The sequence below is a fragment of the Hippopotamus amphibius genome, chromosome 3, assembly GCF_030028045.1.
Source record: "Hippopotamus amphibius kiboko isolate mHipAmp2 chromosome 3, mHipAmp2.hap2, whole genome shotgun sequence".
NCBI classification, from domain to species: Eukaryota; Metazoa; Chordata; class Mammalia; order Artiodactyla; family Hippopotamidae; genus Hippopotamus; species Hippopotamus amphibius.
This window is the reverse complement of record NC_080188.1, coordinates 18,641,631-18,665,905: the sequence shown is the minus strand read 5'-3', so window position 1 is coordinate 18,665,905 and position 24,275 is coordinate 18,641,631. Positions and strand designations below refer to the sequence as shown.

At 37.6% G+C, this 24,275-nt stretch overlaps 1 protein-coding gene across 1 annotated transcript in view; it reads left to right on the top strand.

Moving 5' to 3' along the window:
- Window positions 1-14,473: 14,473 nt before the first annotated feature.
- The window catches only part of TMEM156 (transmembrane protein 156), a 48,451-nt gene continuing 38,649 nt past the window's right edge, over window positions 14,474-24,275 (top strand). The window contains exon 1 of the mRNA XM_057729360.1: window positions 14,474-14,561. Coding sequence (XP_057585343.1) covers window positions 14,474-14,561 — 88 coding nt within the window. The remainder of the gene's footprint in view (window positions 14,562-24,275) is intronic.

Sequence of the window (24,275 nt, the reverse complement as noted above, 5' to 3'; positions counted from 1 at the left end):
TGGGAGCTCAGGAAGAGGTCCCTCAGCGGGGCTGGAAGGCGGTCAGAGAGCCGTCCTGTGTGTTTTTGATTCCTTGGAGAACAGGACTGTGTTGTCCTAGAGCTTTGGGGGAACTCAGCAAGAGTTGCCTCTCTTCTCCAGCCCCTGCAATCCTTCCCATTGCAATACTCTGATAATTATTGTGTTCCAGGTGGTGGGTTTGTGGATATTGTGACAGCAATTATGACCCTCAACTCTGTCGCTGTGATCAATGTTTTCTAATGGTGGGATAATAGGAATTCCACGAAAGTTGCTTCCCTATTCATTTCTCTAGCCAATGTATATTTGTATACATGCTAGATGCTGAGAATAACAATAACTAGTTTATCCAGTGCCTATATGCCAAACACAAATCTAAAGCACTTTATATATGTTAACTCAATCAGTCTTAAGCAAAACAGCTAAGGTCCCTGCCCCCAGCAAGCTCATGGTGGATGAGGGAGGGAAGGGGTTTCCTTAGTTTGTCTCAGAGTGATGTGTGAAGGAAATGTCCACCTGCTTTTTGTTCTCAATGTAATGCATATGTTCATTATTTGCAGATTCAGTGCTACTCTGAGCCATCTCTATCCTGTCGGTGGGGGTTGCATGTGGTCAGTCCTCCCCAAATGACGTATTCAAGAGATCTTCAGTACGTGTCCATAGTGAAAACCCAATGGAAGCAAATGGTCCAGAAGACCGATGGGTCAAGTCACCACCGAAAGAACGTAGCCAAATTGTGCAATAGCCTGGGGCGCCTGGGAGATCTATTTCGGGATCTATTTTGTACACTCCCACGTGGGGAAGTGGTTAGAAAAAGCAACATAAGGTAAAACAATAAAGCATTGATATGGACTGCTAGTTCAAAGGAAAGTGGATGGCCTGATTTTTAAACTGTTACAATCAGAAAGAGAGACTTCACAAAATCTACCACTGAGGGCTCCAATTGCAAAGCACAGGGGTACATTTTTTATCAGAGCCATGTGGAAGAGACTCCCCAGTTCCTCTTTGTAATCATACCTACCTGCATAGATAAAAATTACTTCTATAGCGTTTAAGTAGAAAAGACAGCTGTGTAAACCCACAGCCTGAATTTTTGGAATTTGGTACTAAATTTAAGCTCTCATTTGATTTTTCACTGTTAACATTTGTGCACATTAACAGCAAATGACATTCTTCTCATAGTTTTGTTTCCTCTCGTAGTTATTTCGTGTTCAGTTTTGGAAATTTAATTCAGTCTTTTTCGTTTGGGTTTATAGTGAGAAAGGCTAGAAAAGCATTACAATCAATCAGATTACAATTGCAATAAAAAAGAAATAGGAATTCTCTCTTTCTCTCTCGCTCTTTCTTTTTTCATGCTAAATATATTGTTTGTTCAGTCCTGAAATCTATTCTCTTTGGTTTACTAATCTGTGTTTTGAGTTTATTTGCTCCCCCACCCCAATGATAACAAATCAAAGCAAACATTCCTCATGATCTGACATCCTGTTGTTGGCCTCAGCTTGCACTATCCTTGCTCTTAGGCTGTTCTCCACAGTGGACTCCTTTCTCTCCTGCCAGCACACCAAGCATTTGCCAATGAAGCCTTTGCATGTCTCTGTTTGGAAGGTTCTTAGCCATACACATGACAGTCTCCCTTTTCTTTCATGTCACTTTTCCTGACTATGCTGCGTAAACCTGCAAACCACCTCCACCCCATCTCCTTATTTCTCAACACTTGGCAGCACCTGACATATATTTGTTTCTCTACTCCCATGAGAGTGTAAGCTCCACGAGAGCAGAACCTTGTCTGTTTAGTTCACTGTTACTTTTCAAGTGTCTATTATTTACTGTTGTCTGTCATGTAGTAGCTACTCAGTAAACATTTATATTTATATATTTATAAACAAACATATCTATATATATATTTAATGAATGAATGACTTCACATGGAAAAAATTGCTTATATTCCTTTTTGTAATGGCCAAAGGGCTTTCAAGAAATGTACCTTATAACTGAGTCATGTGACTTAGACATATTTATAAGGTCTAAAATACAGCCTGGTTTTACTGTATTTAAATTTAGAATATGAAAATGGCAGGTTTTAATCTCATTCCGTCAATACACTAAGAAACAGGAATTGAAGCATTCACAGCTGAGAATTTATGCTGAGCTCTTACAACTTGGCCCATAAATGGATTTATAGAATCAGAGAATAATGATGGAACAAGAAATGCGGTCAAAGTCTTAATATTTTTCCCTGAGATGAAACAACATAGCAGTAATCAGAAGTGAATAATTGACCCTAAAATGTGATTACTCTACTGATAACTTGATAAGTGGCGCCCATACAGTGTCCTTTGTGAGCGCTCAGATAATTTTAGTTGATGATAAGCACTATAGTGAGGTTTGCAATTAATGTTTTAATCTGGTTAAAATGCAGTACTGATAGATACAAATAGAACTTAAGGTTTAGGTATTGTATAGATGCCCTTAGTAAAGAAATGGTGTGGCTTTTCATTTTCTGCTCTGATTACCAGTTGTGTGAGTGGGGAGAATTAAAGGCTTGAGTATTGTTATATACAAGATCTATGTTCAAAATCTGGATGCCAGGAATGGGATCTTTTTTAGAAACTTTAGGATTACTTTTAACAGTATTGCTGCTATCCATGTTTTGACATGAAACAGCTTCCTATGACAATACAGAGCTTTAAAAGGTCTGAGCAGATCACACCCCTGGAAGGAAAATCTCCAGGTTGGGACAGACAGGTATCCAAGTAAACCCAACCCAAAATGTGTCCCCTTGAAGTTCACTTCAGAGTCTCACTCTGGTTTCTCTTGGTTCCCCAGGTTAATTTATTTCCCGTTTTAGCTTGGTTTAAATATCAAATTAAATTAAATTAAATTAAAAGTTTCCTTGGCTTTCTTTACCACAACCAAGCCAATCTAGAATTTTCAAAATAAACTTTACTAAATTCTAAAGGAAAATAAAAAATAAAATTATTGTGAAAAATATAAGCAACGCCCATAACTCCATTCATCTGTTCAGCTGCTCTTCTCCAGTTTCCATTCTTCCAGGAACAAACTTCTATTCCCAAAGAGCAGATATAAATTTGCAGGCAATTTGCCTAGTTTTCTTTCCTCTTGACTTCCTTTCTTTCTCCACATGGTAGAATCTTTTTTTTTTTTTCTGTCTTTCACATGAGAGCCATCAGGCTTGTCCCAGTCACAACCGTTGGACTTGTATATCTGTTCAATTCTTACTTCTGGTTAGAGGGCTGTGGCATAGTCCTAGTCCAACGCCAGGACTTTGGGGATTGACACAATGTGAGAGCTTCTTCTTCAGGTGGGACTTTCTTTATGGAGGAAAGGTCATCAGTATAAGCCTTTAGTCAGGTCACGCCTTTCAGTCCCAAGAGCACTCACATACATAAGAATTACCCTACAATAGAAAAATACTCACAATTATGTCTAAAATACGTTCTGTTCACAATAACAAGTGACCTAGCTCTTAGGAATTGGAACTTTTAAGGACACCCCTTTTGGGACAGGGACCTGGCGTGCTGGGCAGCAGAGACAGCAAAGTCAGGCACTGACAGCCCAAGGCTTTCTCGCTGGAGGATACCGCAGTTCTAAGAAGGGAACACCAGGGGCAAGGGCAGCCCTATAGCGAGAGATGCCCAGCAACAGACATACAGTGACCCTCAAAGCTCAAAGCCATGGTCACAATTCAGTAGAGGTGGCAAACGTGGCACCTGTCTGAGTCAAGAGGGGCTCCTAGGAGACCTCACTGGCAGTGCCTATCAGGAAATAGACTGACGGAGGGACAAGAAGTGACTTGTCTGAAACTACCCAGGAAGTCAGCAGCAGAACCAGAATGTGCCCAACAGGTCTGTCCACCCGCAGTCCAGGACACACCACCATGTCACAGATGGCCGTATCAGACCCAGTCCCGAGCAGAGACCTGGCATCTCCCCCGACACATGGTCTGCTTAGCAGCCCCCCTCCCACGGGCACACGGTGGCCCCAGGCGGGCAGGGCAGCCGTCCCCAGGCTCAGGGGCTGTGCGTCGGAGGGCGCTGGGCCTTGCTGTGCGGAGCCCTGCAGCCCTGCCTGAAGCTTGTAACCATTCAGCGGGCCCCCGCTAGGCTCGGCTTCACGCTCTGCAGTTAATGATCGCCATGGGTGGGGGCCAGCCCCAGCCTCTGGGGCATTGCCGCTGTGGACGCCAAACTGGCGTAACTGAGATAAGGTGAATACGTGGCAAAGCCAACCTTTTACCAAAAAATGTTAAAAGTAAACAACAACAACCAAAAAACAAGCCTCCCCACCCCCCAGACCTGCTGGGGACCTGGAGAAGGAATGTGCATTCTCTCATGCACGTATTTCCATCACTCATTCGTCACTCATTTGTAAGTAAGCCTTTTATAAGCAGGCCATGTTCTAACTAGAAAAAAAGGTTTATTTATTTATTGGCTGCATTGGGTCTTCGTTGCTGCACACGGGCTTTCTCTAGTTGCTGCAAGCGGGGGCTACTCTTCATTGTGGTGTGGAGGCTCCTCATTGTAGTGGCTTCTCTTATTGTGGAGCACGGGCCCTAGGCGTGTGGGCTTCAATAGTTGCGGCAGATGGGCTCAGTAGTTGTGGCTCACGGGCTCTAGAGCACAGGCTCAATAGTTGTGGCGCACGGGCTTAGTTGCTCCGTGGCATGTGGGATCTTCCCAGGATGGGGCTCGAACCTGTGTCCCCTGCATTGGCAGGCGGATTCTTTACCACTGTGCCACCTAGGAAGTCCAAAGAAAAGTTTTTTGTAAAACAAATTTAAGCACTTCCCGTCAGTCTCCCTAACCTTTTTAAAACACAAACCTAATTCTGTTCATCCCCCAGGACCCTGCTTAACAAGCTTTAGTGACTCCGTTGCCTTCAAGGTAAAGTTAAAACACTTTAGTGTGGTTGTAAGATCCTTTATAATCGAACCCCTTTCTGCCTTTCCAGGCCTGTGCCCATTCTGAATGATTTACAGTGTCCAGAATGTATCATTTCTTCTGTATTATACTTTTAAATGTTTCCTCCATCTAGAATGTCCTGCCTTTCCAATTTCTGCTTGTGTGAGTCCCTCAAGACCCAACTCAAAAGGCACCTCTTCTGGCAATCTTTATCCTGAATCTTCCAGGCTGAGCGTGTTTCTTCTCTGTGTTCCATAATGTCCTGCATGCTCCTCTATCATCACAGGTACTTAATGATGTGTGAACATTGGTTTACTTGTCTGCCTCCCTGACAAGCTGAGAGGTCTATGATGGCAGGCACTCATAAATATTTGTTGAATGAATGAATGAATGAAAAAAATTCCTTGCCTATGAAGACAAGAAATAGCAACTTATTAGAGTATGGCCATTTCTACCCCTTAGCATTATAACATATATGAATGGAAACTTTCCTCTAATTTATAGTGTTATACTACCAGTTTCATAAAACTTTAGAAGGTCCTTAATTTAGGATTCTATTAACTTATAAGGCAAAGTAATGAACATAAAGTACTTGTATTTGTTTTCACGCATTAAAAAAATTCTTTCGGCATCTCCGTATACTTGTTTTACTTTTTAAAAATGAAAGTTGAAAGACTGCTAATTGATGTTGATTTCTTATGAGTTAAAAAATGTTCCATGATATAGCTTCTTATTTGATATATTACTTCCGGGTTCACTGCCTAACAGACAGGAACCACTCATCTGGCTTCCATCTTAATGGTCTCAGAGAACAAGTTTATAACCACCATGCAGGGTTAAGCATTTAGGTGTGGTACTGTGCTGATGGTTTGCTTATGGAATATGCATGAAGCAACACTTACCAGGTGTGATGAAGAGGCCTACAGCATAGAAGACACTGTGCTACTTGTTACGGGGAGAGTATTAAACAAAGATGATTCAGACAGATATGTAAACTGAAAAGTTCTTATTAGTCATTATGCTTCCTCTTCCTCCTCCATTTTGTTCACCTTTTTTTGAAAGCACACATCCCTCTTTGTTCACACCTGCATTCTGTATTCAGTGACTATACTTAGCACAGAATTCTTGAGGAAAGATTCTGGCTGAGTAACAAGCAGCTGACCTGAGATACAAAACCAGTGGGTGACTAGGAGGTGGCATGCTCTACACACATTCAGAGACAGTCTCAGAGGATGGTCTCAGCAAGACAAAGAGGGGAGAAAACAAACATTTCATTCTCCTTCCCCCTGCCCCCAAGAAAATCAAGACAAAGTATTACTTATAGATTACATGTATCAAGAGACAGAAAAGCACAGCTGAAACATTCTTCATGATGCTAGACTATAACAACCTTTGACTCTTTAGGAAATAAAGTAAAATCAATTGCTCAGCATCTGAAAGTACTAGGTGCAATAGGTCCAGTCTCAGATAAAAAGAACTGGCTGCAACAAGAGAGCATTTCATTGTCAAATTATGAATGCATTTCGTTCTCCTCTCCTCCATTCCCAAGGAAATCAAAAAGTAGGATTACTTAGATTTAGAAGAGCCCTCCTACTGCAGCCAGTTCTTTTTATCTGAGTATGGACCTATTGCACCTAAAACTTTCAGACGCTCAGCAACTGATTTTACTCTATTTCCTAAAGAGTCAAAGGTTGTTACAGTCTAGCATCATGAAGAATATTTCTGTTGTGCTTTTCTGTCTATTGATACATGTCATTAACATGATAATACATTTCAAGGTCAAATTAGTTGCCAGAACCTTTGCTCCCAGAGGCTGAAATTCCACAGTGGTCCTAGGACTCCATCCCAGGGTGGCTTTCCCTCTTGCCTCCCCTCTCTGACTGTACTATCTGGGCAGACAAGACTGCCTCCTATTCTTTTTAAGGAAAATGGCCCCAACAGGTTCCTTCCTGCACAGGCTGCTGTCTGAGGGTTTTGTTAGTGAAAACAGGTTCTGCTTTTCCTGCCACAGGTGATAGGGTGGGGACAGTGTGGGGAAAGCCCCCATGTGTGGGCTGGACACGTGAAGGCCGGACACCTCTGAGGAGGCCTGTGGGCGAAGACCTTGGGTGAACGCTGCCCTGTCTTGAGCGTTCTAAACACCGTGGTAGCAGATCAAAGCAGATCTTCCCCAGACGGGAGGTGAACAAAGAAAAGGCAGCTCAGGGAACCGCCGCCTGCGGCCTGAGCAACGCTAAGCATCTTTTCTGGTTCTCCGAGGGGCCGGATGTACATCCCAGGTTGGCCTGGCCAAACTGGCTGCTGATGCGTGATCTCCTGTGTGCCCACGTGACCTCAGTTCTTTGCAACAACCTCACTACTGCCCCTGCAGGTAACAAGGCAAGCAGGGGCAGCACTGTGGTCTCCTGTCAGCCTGACCTGAGGCTCTCTCTGAATTTCTCTCCAATTAAGTTCAAGTTCTGGCCCACACTCACTGCCTGAGGAACAGCATTCCCAGCCTCTTTCTCAATAATCTTTGCTTTTAAAACAGTAAAAGGCCTATGTGGAGAGAGAGAGAATTATATTTATTGAGTTACAATGTACATAAAGTAAAATCTACCCTTTCTAGTGTACAGTTCCAGAGCTTTTGCATGCAGTTGTATAATCACCACCATCAAGATATAATCAAGATATATAACATTTCCATTACCTTAAAAATTCCCTTGTGTGCCTTTGTAGTCGACCCCTCCCTCTACCTCCAGCCTCTGGCAACCTGTTTTCTGTCCCTGCACTTTTGCTTTCCCTAGTGCCATGTAAAAGAAATCATATAAAGCCTTCTTTAACATCCTTATTTAAGCCAACATGCACCTTGCCCAACTCTCTGTTAGCACATCACACATTTTTTTTTTTCAGAACACTTAACATTATCTGAAAATAAACTATTGTCATTGTTTTCTTTCTTTTTTAAAATATTAATTAATTGGCCGCATTGGGTCTTTGATGCTGCACATGGGCTTTCTTTAGTTGCGGCAAGTGGGGGCTACTCTTCATTGTGGTGCGCGGGCTTCTCGATGCGGTGGCTTCTCTTGTTGCGGAGCACGGGCTCCAGGCGTGCGGGCTTCAGTAGTTGCGGTATGCACGCTCAATAGTTGTGGCACAAGGGCTTAGTTGCTCTGCAGCGTGTGGGATCTTTCCGGAGCAGGGATCGAACCCGTGTCCCCTGCATTGGCAGGCGGATTCTTAACCACTGCGCCGCCTGGGAAGTCCCATTGTCATTATTTTCTTGATTGTTGTCTGTCACTGGAATGTACACCCCCGCTAAAATGTAAGTGTCAGGACTTTGCTTCATTTCCCACTTAGTCTGCAGGGTTCAGATCGCTGCCTGACTCTGTGTAGGTGTTCAGTAAATATTTGTTGGATGAACCGCAAAATGAATGAGGACACTGGAACTTCCCCAAAACCTCTCTATACTTAGTCAGACTTCATTAATAAAAATTATTTCCCCCTACAAAATGACTTAATCCAAGCATTGCTGTGCTGCCAAAGTAGATGGCTTATCAGCAAGTAATACAATTAGAGGTGATTAGACTGATCCAGATCATGAATTGTCTTTTAAATTCACTCTCTGGATGATTAGATTACTTAGAATAGAACTGGTCTGAAGTGGGTAAAATGGAAATAATGATAGTAACTATTTCATACGGTTGTTATTAGGATTAAATGACTTCATGTAAGTGAAGTTTGTAGCACAGTCGTTCCCGCTGGGAGCTATTTTGCCCACCCCAGAGACATCTGGGATCGTCTGGAGACATTTTTTATTGTTGTTGTCAAAACTGGGGTGAGGAGGGTTACTACCGGCATCTGCTGCTAACAGCCTACAATGCACAGGACAGCCCCCTACAAAGAATTATCCAGCCCCAAATGTTGGTAGTGCCACCTGTGAGAAACCCTGGACTAGGGCCGTGTCTGGCACAGAAAGGGCTATACAGTAAGTCTCCTACGTACAAATGAGAGCACATTTGTAAGTCCAATTCTGTTTGTAAGTCCAACAAAGTTAGCCTAGGTACCCAACTAACACAATCGGCTATATACATGGCTGCTTTTACACTTGCTTCCCTGGGCTTGAAATAAAGATACTATACTACTATATACAGTATTGTACAGTAAAGTACACAGAAGCACAACCACTTGTAGAGGATGCACACACGTGACAGTAAACGCCAGACATGTGATCTAACTTACCTGATTGGACATGTGAATGCACGTTCGCATCTTTGAATGTTTGCACCTTGAAGGTTTGTAAGTAAATACTTACTGTATTTGTGTTTGCTATTATTATTATTTCATAAGTGACCCTTCTCTGACAGACAAACGTCCTCACACAGTCTGTAACTGGGGGTATAGCACAGTGGTTGAGAGCATTAAGTCTAAAGTCAGACTCTGTGCATTTGAAGCTTAACTTTACTGTTTATTAACAATGTGATTTTAAGCACATTGTTTGACTTCTCTATACCTCATATTCTTTGCCTATAAAATTGGAATAACAATAGAAACTCCCTCAGAAAGTTGCTGGGGATTGAATAAAATAATCTATATAAAACATTCAATAATGTTGTAAAACATTAATCAACAGAAACCTCAGTTAAATAGAGACCAGAGCAGGGAGCGCTCATGCCCTACAACAATAGCAGAGCCCAACAGGAAGAAGAAAGACTCCTCTTCTTGCCTGGCAATAGCTCAGACAAAAGAGACTGTCACAACTCAGCCAATGAAAATCCATGGACTCTTTTTTACAATAGCCCTCCCAACTTCCTTTCCCCTTCTATAAAAGAGTTCTCCTATGCATTTTTGCTGGGGACTTGCTTGTGGCTTGCCATGATTGCAGAGTCTAAATTGCAATTCCTTGCTGATCCTGAAGAAACACCTCCCTGCCTTTTTTTTTTTCCTGGAGAAATAATTGGCAGTCTAATTGTTTTAAGTCAAAAATTTGTAATAGCACATAGTAAGCATTCGATAAATGTCATTGATCATTGCTATTTGTTTTTGTTGACCTCAAAATATTTTCCCCAGAGGATTGGGGGTAGTTTGAACAAAGAAAAAAATAGAAAAAAATATTGCTCATATAAAGTATTACAAGTGTATATATCATATAATAAAGGATAACTACGCAGACTTTAAACCATCATTTTGAAGACTATTTATTATTCTTTAAAACTATGTTGTCCTTGCTTTCCTGGTAGAGCAGCTCCTTGCAATAAAGGAATTTTTCAATTAAAAAATTGTTTCTAGCACGCAACATACAATTATTTAATTAAGACTTTTTTCAATTAGAATTACAGATACACTAAAGTATTTCCAGAATCTGAGTCTCAGATATGGAATATAAACTTAGGAAAGTTAAGCACTAGTGTAGTATCAATAATCTCTTGTGTTTTAGATTTATTAATGTTTTATTCCTTCGTTGAGATAGGAGAGAGAAGCCCACAGTGGCTGAGTAACTGCAGATTTGTAGCCATCCTCTTTTTATAATCTAATATTTATGAAGGTGCTTTGGAAATTGTCACAAAATGGGGGAGAAAAACCCCACCATCTACAAAACAAAAAGGAACATGACTACCTGGGAAAAATGTTTGCAATGTATATGGCAAAAGATAAATATTCCCAATAGAGAAAAGAGGCCTATAAGGCAACCACAAGGATATGAAAGCTCCAATAAAGGACATGAAGAGGCGGGACTTCCCTGGTGGTGCAGTGGTTAAGAATCCACCCGCCAATGCAGTCGATGTGGGTCCAGGAAGATCCCACATGCTACGGAGCAACTAAGCCTGTACACCACAACTACTGAGCCTGTGTGCCATAAGTACTGAAGCCTGCATGCCTAGAGCCCGTGTTCTGCAACAAGAGAAGCCACTGTACTGAGAAGCCCGCACACCACAATGAAGAGTAGCCCCCGCTTGCTACAAGTAGAGAAAGCCCGCGTGCAGCAACGAAGACCAAATGCAGCCAAAAAATAATTTTTTAAAAAATAAAAAAAACATGAAGAGGCAATTCACAAGAGAAGAAATTCAAATTGTCAGTAAATATGGAAAACGTTCAGACTTGCTAGCAATCAGAGAAACACAAATTAAAAGAAGTTTTTGATTTTTTTTTCCCTTTCAAATTGAAAAATTAAAAGAATAAAACGGCCAGTGCTGAAGTTTGGTGATACAAGGGCAATCTCATCCACTGTGGGTAGAGTATATGTTGACACAACTTTTCTGGGAGATAGTTATCTATAAGAATTAAGCCTTCAAAAATCTCTATACCATTTGTCTTCATAATTCTATTCTATAATCAAAGATATATGCATGCGACTATTCACATTGTGGTGCTATATAAAAAAATTTTAGTGACATAAATGGAGTATGGTTAAGTAAATTTTGATCTATCTACAGACCATTAAAAATCAAATAGTCTTTAGAAATAACATTCTGCAGAGCTTTCACGTCTGGCTGACAGAGGTGATGGTAGAGAAATATGAAAGAAAGGAGAGCACAGATGCAAGGGGGGACATCTAAAGAAGTGCACTTTACCCTTACGCACTTTTCAAGCTCTGGGAGTCTCCTGGGCTTCTCACAGTACCTTAGGGTAAATACTCATATTAAAGTCCAACAATAGGGCTTCCCTGGTAGCACAGTGGTTAAGAATCTGCCTACCAATGCAGGGGACACGGGTTCAAGCCCTGGTCTGGGAAGATCCCACAAGCTGCTGAGCAACTAAGCCTGCGTGCCACAACTATTGAGCCTGCACTCTAGAGCCGGCAAGCCACAACTGAGCCCACGTTCTGCAACTAGTGAAGGCTGTGAGCCTAAAGCCTGTGCTGTGCAACAAGAGAAGCCATTACAATGAGAGGCCCACACACCCCAAGGAAGAGTAGCCCCCTCTCTCCGCAAACTACAGAAAGCCTGCGCACAGCAATGAAGACCGAACGCAGCCAATAAATTAAAAAAAATTTTTTAACAACTCAGTCACACACTTAAAGGTTTACAACATACTACATCTCTGTCCTTCAAAGCCATAAATAACATTGTTAAAGTTTCTTACACATCACTAGATGCTTATCTACTTATTTGTTTCTAACTTTTCTGCTGCTTCAGTTCTACCTTCAAATTAAAATTAAAAGTTAGATAAAATCGAGTTAGCACGACCTGTATTTATTTATTTGTAAGGCACTATCATTTTAAATTGGATTACCTACAAGAAACTGCAGCCTAATTCTTAAATTTTGGTGATTGGTGTGTTTAAAATGCAAATATTTAATGATGTACTTCATATAGCAATTTCAGTAATGAAACATGTTAGTGGATGAATTATGACAGTCAGAAAAAGCAAGATACTTCAACACTTCCCACCCTTGCTATTGAATCTTGGAGGATATGACCCAGGGAATATTTGGAACTTGTTGGCTGTTGTTCTGCTAACACTTTAAGCAGTTAGTAACTGTAGGCAGAATGATCAAAAGTATTTATGAAAATTAGATTAAAATATAATAGAACAATTGAGAATAATAAAAGATTCTCGAAATATCCGAAGGAATATCATAATTTTCTCATGATTTGCTAAATCAGAGATGGTGCGCTGGTGTCCAGCAAATGGATTATAGGCCAGGTATGAGACACTGATCCCCTACATCCTCAGAGCAGACAGGTAGTGGCCTGGGACTAAGGGGAAGGGACCCCAGACAGGTCTCCTGACATCCACCAGAGAAGCCAGCTGCAGAGAACACGGAACAGCCCATCACTGACAAAGGACCCACAGAGCCGCTAGGGAAGTTTGTCTTCTAGGTGTTCAAGAATAGGATTATCAGCCTGAATTCATATTGGGCAGAAGGGGGTAGTAAGGAAAGAAGTAGATCTACAAGAAATATTACCGCACACACACAAAACTCACAAACCCATAAAATTTAATATGGACAAAAGAATTAATAAATGAACCAAAGCACTGTCATTCATCGAAAAGGACGGATACTCACAAAAGTAGTTTCAGTAAAATCAAAATTAAAGAGGAAAAATATAGAAGTGGTTTAACTGCCCTTATAAGAAAATTCATCCAGGAATTAAACCGACTTAATGGTGTTATACCAAGTAAACACTTTCTTGATGAATTTCATCTCCTTTGGTAAAGTTATGGTTGGAATGTTCGTATCCATAAATAAGAGTTAGAATGTCTGAGGGAATCAAAACAGGGTCAAAATGGGGAGTAGAGGGTCCACTGACCATTTAGTGATACCTGTAAGAATTAAGGAACAGGGTTTCCCACTCATCCTTCCCAGAATCTCTATTTAAGACACTGCCTGCTGTAATCCAACATGTCTCAGTCCAGTAATTTCTGCAGGCCATAACACCCATCATTCCTCTCTTCCTTTAAATGATCCTTGATGCTGTTCATAAAATAAGTTGTATGTTTGAAGTCATACTCCCATTTTGACTGTTTTTAGACTCAGATCCTAAGGTCTCTTAATCCATGATTCCCATCTGTCCATCAAATTGTTGCACCCAATCAGAAGAAAAGACAGTTAATTCACATTCACAATATATTCACAGGACAGCCTTTGTTGCCTGCTTCCTACCCCCAGCTCACCCATTGTTCCACAAAGCCCAGGGCTGGGTTGGTAAAGAGCGAGAAATAGGATAAATGGAAATGGATGGGTGGTGAGGGTACAAGAGGGAGTGAGCAGGGAGAAAAGATTGGAGATATCTGATCCATTTTTTTTTTTAAACCAGAAAACAGGAACAATGGAATAAAAATATTTGTTTGCACATACTCTTTATTTACCATGAATTTTGCCTACCCTTCATTTATAGTCCAAGACAATGCATCTTATTTCACTGGAATTATCATAATGAAAGATCTTTTTTTTTTTTGTAATGGGAACTGAAAATGTGGATTCTGTAACAATAATCACAATATTTATAGGTATAATGATAATGAGTCCCATTCTACTGCTTTTATACAGTGTAGTAAAGTAGAACCAATATTTTACATGTGTCTTTAGTTTATCCCCACATTTTGTGTTGTTTACTGTCTTCTAGACATTTCTCAACATTTTGAATACCAGAATACAGGACAGTGCCTAGCACTTAAAAGTAGGTCAGTAATCACTTAATAAGTAAATGAATGAATGACATTCTTACAACCTGGACATAACTGACATTCATTTCATTTTTGGTGACTGTATTGTGTTTATATTTACTCTCACAGATTGGTAAGTGTAGGAAAATAACTTCAAATTTAGATGAAGACAAGACCTCTTTACTTCCTGAGATCATTTCTTTATTCTTTCTTGTTTAGAAGATAGTTTGAAAGTGCTTGTTAGAAGATAGTTTTCTTAGTGGAAAGTGACTCAAAATGAAGAAGTCTCAGTTCAAGGCCTCCTTTTTATAACGTCTTACTCAAAAGGAAGTGAGTATGAGGTAAACTGCATAAACTTAAAGTACCGCGGAGATGAAACTTAAACCAGGAAGAAATATGCCATCAATGTACTTGATAGGAACACGTGTGTCATGTGAAGAAACATGACAAAAACAGCCCTCCTTAAATTACTTTTGGCCACAGTGATCACATGCATTTTAATTTTGCCAGAATATTTCAAGACACCAAACAGTGAGTATTTAACTACAATCTACTTTTTCTCTTTTAATTTTTAAAAATTATGTCAGCTAATGGTTACAGGAAAGGCCTTTCTTTTTTGGATACATGCTCTGTGGGCTGAAGTTCTATGTCTGAAAAGCGAATAAAATGAGATTGCAATTTTAGTTGACTCATATAGCATACTAATCTTACTTATAGTACTTGGGTATTTGTAGCATACTATAATGAAATGAAAAAAATGAATAGAAATACTTGAAATCTGTAGTCTCGCTTTCAAACATTGAGTTTACAATACTCTCATCATATGATTTTGCTCTTTGAAAGTTTCCATTTAAGTATGCTTTTACATTCTGGAATTATTTTATGAAGAAAGTAACATTTGCTGTGTTAAAAAATGCTTGAATTCCCTCCATCACAACTATTTCACACACTTACTGTCACTTTTTGGAAATGTATTTAGATTTTTTTCAAAATACAGTTAAAATAAGATGGGTGCAAATTTAAGCAGGTGTATGCCTGTGTATATTTGTAACTAGAGAAAAATGGAACAAAATTAGCTTTGTGTGTATATATCAGAAAATTGTGATATTGCTGAAACCTGTGGTAGGAAAATAAATAGATGTACATTTAAACTATTTTTATGTCATTAGAAGATTTAAAAATATATTAGTGTGATTGTTTGAATGGTAGTTGTGCTCCCTAGCATTTTATAAGAAGAAACAGTAAAAAGAAAATGCTGTATCCTATCATTAAAAAGTTATCATATGAATTTGATTAAAATCAGAGAAAAGCTTACATTTGATGACTTTTTGCAATGACTATTTATTATTGCATATACATCATACGAAGTGGCCAGATGAAAATACTTTTGCTAATAATGTTTTGTGACATATTGCAATGATTATTTAATATTACAAATACATGATGTGAAGTAGCAGATAATTTTTTTTTTTTTTGCTAAATAAACAATATGAATGTCCCTTTTGTGAATAATCGAATTTTTCAAATTTCTCTTGGCTTTCTGGCATTATGTTGCTTAGATTAAGCAATCATAGCATGTATTTTAATTCTTGATTTCACTGAGTGAACATATAAAAAGAATAGTTTGAATTGGAATGGAGATAACCTATTTCAATTTTTAAGCTATTGTGGGCTGAGAGTAAGCTCGTTTAATAGCTGTCTAAGGTAAGTCAGATAGATGTATCTAGCACCTCCAAAAAAATCAGGTTGGATCTAATGAAAACCAGGTAATCAGTCAAAAAAGATTTAATGATCAATTTGCTAACTATTGTTTAGTGTTTTGTGAGAACTGGTGACTACAAGAGCACGTCAAAAGTTTTTCTTTTGGGGGCAGATGTCTTGACAGTAATCAAGCATCACTGATAATGACTTTGTACTCTTAGTTTCCTAATAGTATAGTTTCCAGCACTACATTTACTGCCTCCTAAAACTTAGAATACCCATTTCTCTTTTCCTTGTCCAAGAGCAACGTAGATATTTCTTCCAACTCTTTTTGGAGTGATGGATTTTTTGGAGAATTTTTTTTCAAAAGAACTCTTCTTGGAACCAACAAACGAAACTGTATGAAAACCACCATTTTGTCCTAGTATCATTTTGTGGTAGAAGGAATTTTGCATAGAGCGGCCATAAATAAAAAGTTGATTATTAGGCAAAATGTTTTACACATGCAGTAGTGTAGTAATAATGTTTTTGTTTGTTTGTTTGTTTTTAAGGATAATACATCTTGACCAAGGGTGGTTTATTCCAAGAATGAAAGATTGGTTTAACATTTTAAAATTTATTTATTTATTTATTGGTTGCATTGGGTCTTCGTTGATGCACATGGGCTTTCTGTAGTTGCGGTGAGTGGGGGCTACTCTTCATTGTGGTGTGTGGGCTTCTCATTGCAGTGGCTTCTCTTGTTGGGGAGCACAGGCTCTAGGCGCATGGGCTTCAGTAGTTGTGGCATGCGGACTTAGTTGCTACGCGGCATGTGGGATCTTCCTGGAGCAGGGAACAAACCTGGGTCCCCTGCATTGGCAGGCGGATTCCCAACCACTGCGCCACCTAGGAAGTCCCAATGTTTTATGTTTTCTAATGGCTTATGGATCACCAGGAGCAAGTTTATATGGCCTCATTTTATACAGTTCTATACTGATTAAACTAAGGGCACATAATTGTTTTGTCTTTTTTTTCTTTAGTAATTTTTAATCACAATGAGAGTTGCATTATGAAATGAGTTGAACTGTTAACTAATGTATTTCATAAAATAAAATATCTAATAAGATTATTTAGATGGTAAGATAGAGTTCCAAAAGTGCTAAAATTAACCTTGAGAGTTTCCCATGTAGTCTTACCCTTCCTATCAGTTACTTGTGTCTTTTTTCCATTCTTATAATATTCTAGTCACCTTAATTTCTAAGATAAATATTATCAAATGATTTTTACTTATAAATTATTTATTGATATACTGTCTTTAACACGTCAAATGAATTCAAAAGGAATCTTAATGAGGAATAATGTATTCACAAGGTTTAATATATTTGATTTCAAAATAATAAACCCTCTGAAAGCCTAAGTTAAAAATAGAGCACTGTTTGATCATTTTTCATCAAGAATATATCTGAGTCTCTGAATAATCATTACTCAGAATATTCAATTATTGTAATTACATAATATAAGCTATTTAGTCTACCTTTACCAAAGAAGGGGAACTTCTTTAATGGTGTTGGGGACTTTTAATGACTTTGCATTGATATGCACTGGCAAGACAGCCTATTCTAGTTTTCAGTTTATTGGAAAGGCAGCTTATACTAAGACACAGTAGTTAACATAACGGTTTCATACTCTTATATTGCATTAGATATAGAGATATAAAAGAAAATGGATATATTTTTATTCAGAGCTTCTTGAAATTAAAAGAGCTGGGTTGTTCCAAAAAAGAGATGTTTTACCAACCTGCCTTAGGTGGACTTACAGTGTTTAAGAAGAGAGAGACCTAGTTAACTTACATAAATCTCAGTGATCTTTTATTTATTTATTCTTTGACTTATGAATAGTGTCTGATGGTACTAGGAACCCAAGGCTATAAAAATGAAAGGCAATTCTTCCTTCAAAAAGTTTTCAGTCAAGGGGAGGACTGACTGGTAAATAATTAAATACAATGCTGTAATTACAAAGATAGCAAAGTATAAAGATGCAATGGGAACATAAAAGTTGCTTCTAGTCCTGTTTGGGTGAGGATATTTCTTCCATTTTTGTTCACAAAGAGAAATAATTGTCAGAGTGCTAATGATCTCCTAATATTTCTTCTTAGCTACTTTCAGGAGCATTTTCTAAAACAAGCAATTGTTATTGATTTTCAAATAAAATAAATTCGTATTGATATCTCAGAAATTCTTGAAGCCAGAAATTTTAGTGAGTTATGTGAGTATAATCCTGATTGTGATAACGAGGACAAGGAATAGCAGATAAAAACACCTCAAACCTAATTTTATCTAGATGTTTTGACTTCCTCTCTTACTTTTAAGAGCCAAACTGACATACACTATGTTTACCAGCTTTCATTTCCCTTCCATTTCACACTTTCTGATGGAAACGGCAGTGAAATTGAAGAAAACAAAGGATAAAGGAATCGTAAATACAAACTGTAGGATAAACCCTGAAGTATATGAGCATATGTACATATTACTTATGTCTATGTTATAAAGAACAGCGTAGTCAAGGGTAACTGCAATTAACTTGAGAAATTGTTATCTTACTTCTCAAAAAATGGGCACTTTATTTTCTTATTGGCTGGCTCATTCATAATTCAATCAGTAATCCTCAATCAAGTTTAGAATATGATCATGACTATTAAAAAAGTTTTTAAAAAATTTAACAAATATTTATACATACATATGCAGGTACTATATACCAAGTACTTTTGCATGTAACAACTCATTTTAACTCAGTAAGTATTTCAACTTAATGGTGAAGCGTCATTCTCAAGAGAGACTATCCTGAAAATCTTTGGGAAGAAGGAATAAGCCTAGATGGATAAATTTGCTTTGTTGTAAGATTTTATTTCTTACTGAATTTCCTGAATCATTATAGATTTAAAATGGCTACTAATGGACATGGTACTTTTACACATATATCTTAGACATATGTACTGGCAAAAAAAATATTGCTGAAAATAATGCTTTTCACTGCTTTGGCAGAACTGGCCTTATTCTCTAACAGGCTAGGTTACAATACCAACCCTGGCTTGGGAAGCTTTCTAACTCCTTGTCTCATTCATTGGCATTGGTACATAAATGTTCTCTCTGAATATCTTTTTTGTTTTCATAGAAAAAATGGCTTTCTCTAAAACATTAAATTAATGTGGTAATGTATATTCCCCTTATACTGCTCTCTTTTCTCCATAGCACTTATCACCTATTTTATTTACTTATTTATTGTTTATATTTTCTGTCACCTGATTTCTCCAAATAGAATGTAAGCTCAATGAAAATGAGGGTTTTTGTCTCTTTTGTTCATATTTCAAGCCCTTAGCACATACCTCCCACGTTAGAAGGCACTCAGTTTGTGATTAAGTGAAATTTCTGAGTCATATTGTAAAGGAAATAAAAAATATTATAAAGGGAATAAAAAAGAAAATGCTTCCTGGAAGCATTTCTCATCAGATCCTCACAACCATCTTTTGATTTAGGTAGGCCAGGCATCCTTATCCTCATCTTACATTTTTGGAACATAAAATTTTACCACAAACCTAGAACTTTTAGGTTGTGCAGCCTCTAACATTTATTTTGCAGAATATTTTGCTTAAAAGCTATGCATCTCTTTACCTCGAATCACTTACCTACCGCTTTTTCTCCCCCAGTGGAGAATTTCATCTACTTTCCTTGTTTTGACAAGTAAAACCAGCAGTCCATTTCTTATGTCCCAAACCTGCCATTCAAATACTACGACCTTAAGTTAAAAGTGATCCCAAACCTTGCCCCTTCCTCCTAGGAAATATTATAAGTTGTCTTACCCAAATATCTCTGAATAAATCCATATCCTCTCTAGACTGCCCTGTTCCTAATCTGGTTCACACCATGAATGTATCATCCATATGCAACATGATATTTTTTACCCTTTCGCAGCCAATATTACTAGAGAAGCTTCAACTATTGGACTCAAATGGAAATATAATTGAATTTTTGCTATTGAAATTGATTCTCTTTTGAGTCTATGCCAATTATTAAAGAAGCTGACCTGTGACCAAAGGAAAGCAATATATTAACTAACATCTTTGTATATTAGGCAGGTAAGCCATAAGCTCCTATCCTGGCAGCTAATACACATATTTTAATTCTTGTGGAATAGAAATTCATTATGAGATATCTTTTACGTAGCTTATGTAGTTAGAGACTTAAGAATTTTTTAATTAAAAATTTTAAATTTAAGTATAGTTGACTTACAATATTATATTAGTTTCAGGTGTACAACACAGTGATGTGATATTTTTGTGTGTTACCAAATGATTGCCACAATAAGTCTAGTTGCCATACAAAGTTTTCACAATATTGCTGATTATATTCCCTATGCTGGACATTACATCTCTGAGACTTATTTATCTTATGACTGCAAGTTTGTACCTCTTAATCTCCCTTACCTATTTCCCTCTTCCCTTCACCCTTCTCCCCTCTGACAACTACCAGTTTGTTCTGTATGAGTCTGTTTCTATTTGACATGTTTGTTTTGTTTTTAGATTCCACATGTAAGTGAAATCATATGATGTTTGTCTTTCTCTGACTGATTTCACTTACATAATACCCTCTGGGTCCATCCATGTTGTCACAAATGTCAAGATTTCATTACTTTCTATGGCTGAGCAATATTCCATTGTATATACAACTCACCCTTAAACAACATAGTTGTTCGGGGTACTGACCCTCCTTAAAGCAAAAAATCCGTATGTAACTTATAACTGGCCCTCCAAACATGCAGTTCCTGCACACCCACTATTCTGCATCTGCAGATTCAACCATGATCTGTGGATCGTGTAGCACTATAGTATTTACTATTGAAAAAAATCCATGTAGAAGTTTGGACCCATGCAGTTCAAACTTGTTGTTCCAGGGTCAACTGTGTATACCACGTATTGTTCATCTATCCATCTGTCAGCGGGCACTTAGGTTGCTTCCATATCTTGGCTGTTGTAAATAATACTGCAGCGGATACAGGGATGCATATATCTTTGCAAATTAGTGTGTTTGTTTTCTTTGGAAAAATATCCAGAAGTGGAATTGCTGGATCTTATGGTAGTTCTACTTTTCTTTTTTTGAGTAAACTTCATACCATTTTCCATAGTGGCTGTACCAATTTACATTCCCACCAACAGTGCACAAGGGTATCCTTGCCAACACTTGTTATATTTTTGACAACAGCCATTCTGACAGGTGTGAGGTGGTATCTTACTGTGATTTTGATTTGCATTTACCTGATGATTAGTGATGTTGAGCATCTTTTCATGTGTCTGTTGGCCGTCTGTATGTCTTCTTTGGAAAATGTTTATTCAGGTCCTTGGCCCATTTTTAATCTAGTTGTTGGATATTTTGATGTTGAATTATATGAGCTCTTTGTATATTTTGGATATTAACCCCTTATCAGATATATTGTTTGCAAGCATCTTCTCCCATTCAGTATGCAGCCTTTTCATTTTGCTGATAGTTTCCTTCACTGTGCAAAAGCTTTTTAGTTTAATGTAGTCTGTTTGTTTATTTTTGCTTTGGTTTTCCTTGCCTGAGAAGACAGATCCAAAAATATTAATAAGACCAATGTCAAAGAGCTTACTGTCTATGTTTTCTTCTAGAAGATTTTTGGTTTTAGGTTTTATATTTGTCTTTAATCCATTTTCATTTTAATTTTGTATATGGTATGAGAAAGTAGTCCAGTTTGATTCTTTTGCATGTATCTGTCCAGTTTTTCCAATACCATTTATTGAAGAGGCTGTCTTTTCCCCATTGCATATTCTTGTCTCCTTTGTCATAGATTAATTGACCATTAAGTATGGGTTTACTTCTGGGCTCTCTGTTCTGTTCCATTGATCTGTATATCTGCTTCTGTGCCAGTAATACTGTTTTAATTACTGTAGTCTTGTAGTATAATTTGAAATGAGGAAGCATGATACCTCAAGTTTGTTTTTTTTTTAAACTATCCAGGGTTTTTGTGGTTCCATACACATTTTAGAATTATTTGTTCTAGTTCTGTGAAAAATGCCATCCTTATATCCCTGGGATAAATCCCACTTGATCATGGTATATGATCCTTTTAATGTATTGTTGAATTCGGTTTGATAATATTTTCAGTGATATTGGCCTATAATTTTTTTTTAAGTGTGTCTTTATCTGGTTTTGGTAACAGAGTGATGTTGTGCTTGTAGAATGAATTTGGAGGCATTCCTTCCCTTTCAATTTTTTGAAGCAGTTTGAGTAGGATAGGTATTAACTCTTTTTAAATGTTAGGTAGAATTTACCTGTGAAGCTCTCTGGTCCTGGACTACTGTTTGTTGGGAGTTTTTAAATTGCTGATTCAATTTCATTATTGCTAACCAGTCTGTTCATATTTCCTATTTCTTTTTGATTTGGTCTTGGGAAATTGAATATTTCTAGGAATTTATCTATTTCGTCTAGATTGTCCTTTTTATTTGTATATAATTGTTTGTAGTAATCTTGTATGATACTTTGTATTACTGTGATGTTGATTGTAACTTCTATTTCATATTTGACTTTATTTATTTAGGCCCTCTCTCCTTTTTTCTTGATAGTCTGGCTAAAGGGTCATCAATTTTGTTTATCTTTTCCAAGATCCAGCTCTTAGCTTTGTTGATCTTTTCTGTTTTTTCTTTTAGTCTCTATTTCATTTATTTCTGTTCTGAACTTTATGATTTTTTCCTTCTGCTAACTTTGCCTTCCTTTTCTGGTTCCTTTAGGTGTAAGGTTAGATTGTTTACTTGAGATTTTTCTTGTTTCCTGAGGTAGGCTTGTATTGCTATAAACTTTCCTTTTAGAACTGCGTTTGCTGCACCCATAGATTTTGGATTATTGTTTCCATTTTCATTTGTCCATGTGTTTTTTGATTTCCTCTTTGATTTCTTCAGTGAACCATTGGTTGCTTAGCAGCATATTGTTTTACCTCCATGTGTTTTGTGTTTTTTGTAGTTTTTTTCTCTTGTAGTTGATTTCTAGTCTCATATTGTTGTAGTCAGAAAAGATGCTTGATATGATTTCAGTCTTCTTAAATTTATTGTGACTTGTGTTGTGGCCTAGCATGAGCTCTATCTTGGAGAACACTTTATGTGCACTTGAAAAGAGTGTGTATTCTGCTGTTTTTCTATGGAGTTTTAATGTATATCTATTAAGTCTATCTGGTCTAAGCTGTTGGCCAGTGTTTCCTTATTGATATTCTGCCTGGATGATCTGTCCATTGATGTAAGTGTGGTGTTAAAGTCCCCCACCATTATTTTGTTACTGTCAATTTCTCTCTCTCTGCATTTGTTAATATGTGCTTTTTGTACTTAGGTGCTCCTTTGTTGGGTGCATATATATTTAGAATTTTTTTATCTTCTTGGATTGATCCCATTAGCATTACATAATGTTCTTCCTTATCTCTTGTAACGGTCTTTGTTTTGAAGTCTATTTTGTCTTATATAATTATTGCTACCTCAGTTCTTTTTTCCGTTTGCGTGGAATATTCTTCTCCATCCCCTCACTTTCAGTCTCTGTGTTTCTGTAGATCTGAAGTGAGTCTCTTATAGGCAGCATTTATATGGGTCTTGTTTTTATATTCATTTAGCCACTCTATATCTTTTGATTGGAGCATTTAGTCCACTTAAATTTAAAGTAGTTATTGATAGGTATGTACTTATTGCCATTTTGTTAATTATTTTGGGGTTGTTTAGTAAGTTTTTTTTGAGTCCTTTCCACTTTTGCTCTCTTCTCTTGTGATTTGATGATTACCTTTAGCATTATATTTGGGTTCCTTTCTCTTTTTCGTGTGTGAGTATCTGTTATAGATTTTTGGTTTGCAGTTACCATGAGGTATGTATGACAACCTATAATATATGTAATTGTTTTATGCTGATGGTCTCTTATGTTTGCATATATTATAACAACCCTGCATTTTTACTACCCCCCCAAATGTTTAATGCCTTTGACATCATATTTTACGTTTATTTTGTTTTGTGTATCCCTTAACTATTTATTGTAGATATAGGTGATTACTTTTGTCTTTGAACCTTCATAATATAAGTGGTTGATCTACCATCTGTTTGCCTTCACCAGTGAGATTTTTCCTTTTGTAATTTCATTTTTCTAGTTGTGGTCTTTCTTTTCCACTTAGAGAAGTCCCTTTAATATTACTTGTAAAGCCAGTTTAGTAGTTCTGAACTCTTAGCTTCTGCTTATTTGTAAAACTCTTTATCTTTCCTTTAAATCTGAATGATAGCCTTGCAGAATAGCCTTGCAGGAGTGTTCTTGGTTGTACATTTTTTCTTTTCATCATTTTGAATATATCATGCCAATCCCTTCTGACCTGGAAAATTTCTGCTGAAAAGTCAGCTGAGAGTTTTATGGGCATTTCCTTATACATAACTAGTTGCTTTTCCCTTGCTGATTTTAAGATTCTCTTTTTCTTTAATTTTTGCCATTTTAATTATAATGTGTCTTGGTGCAGACCTCTTTGGGTTCATCTTATTTG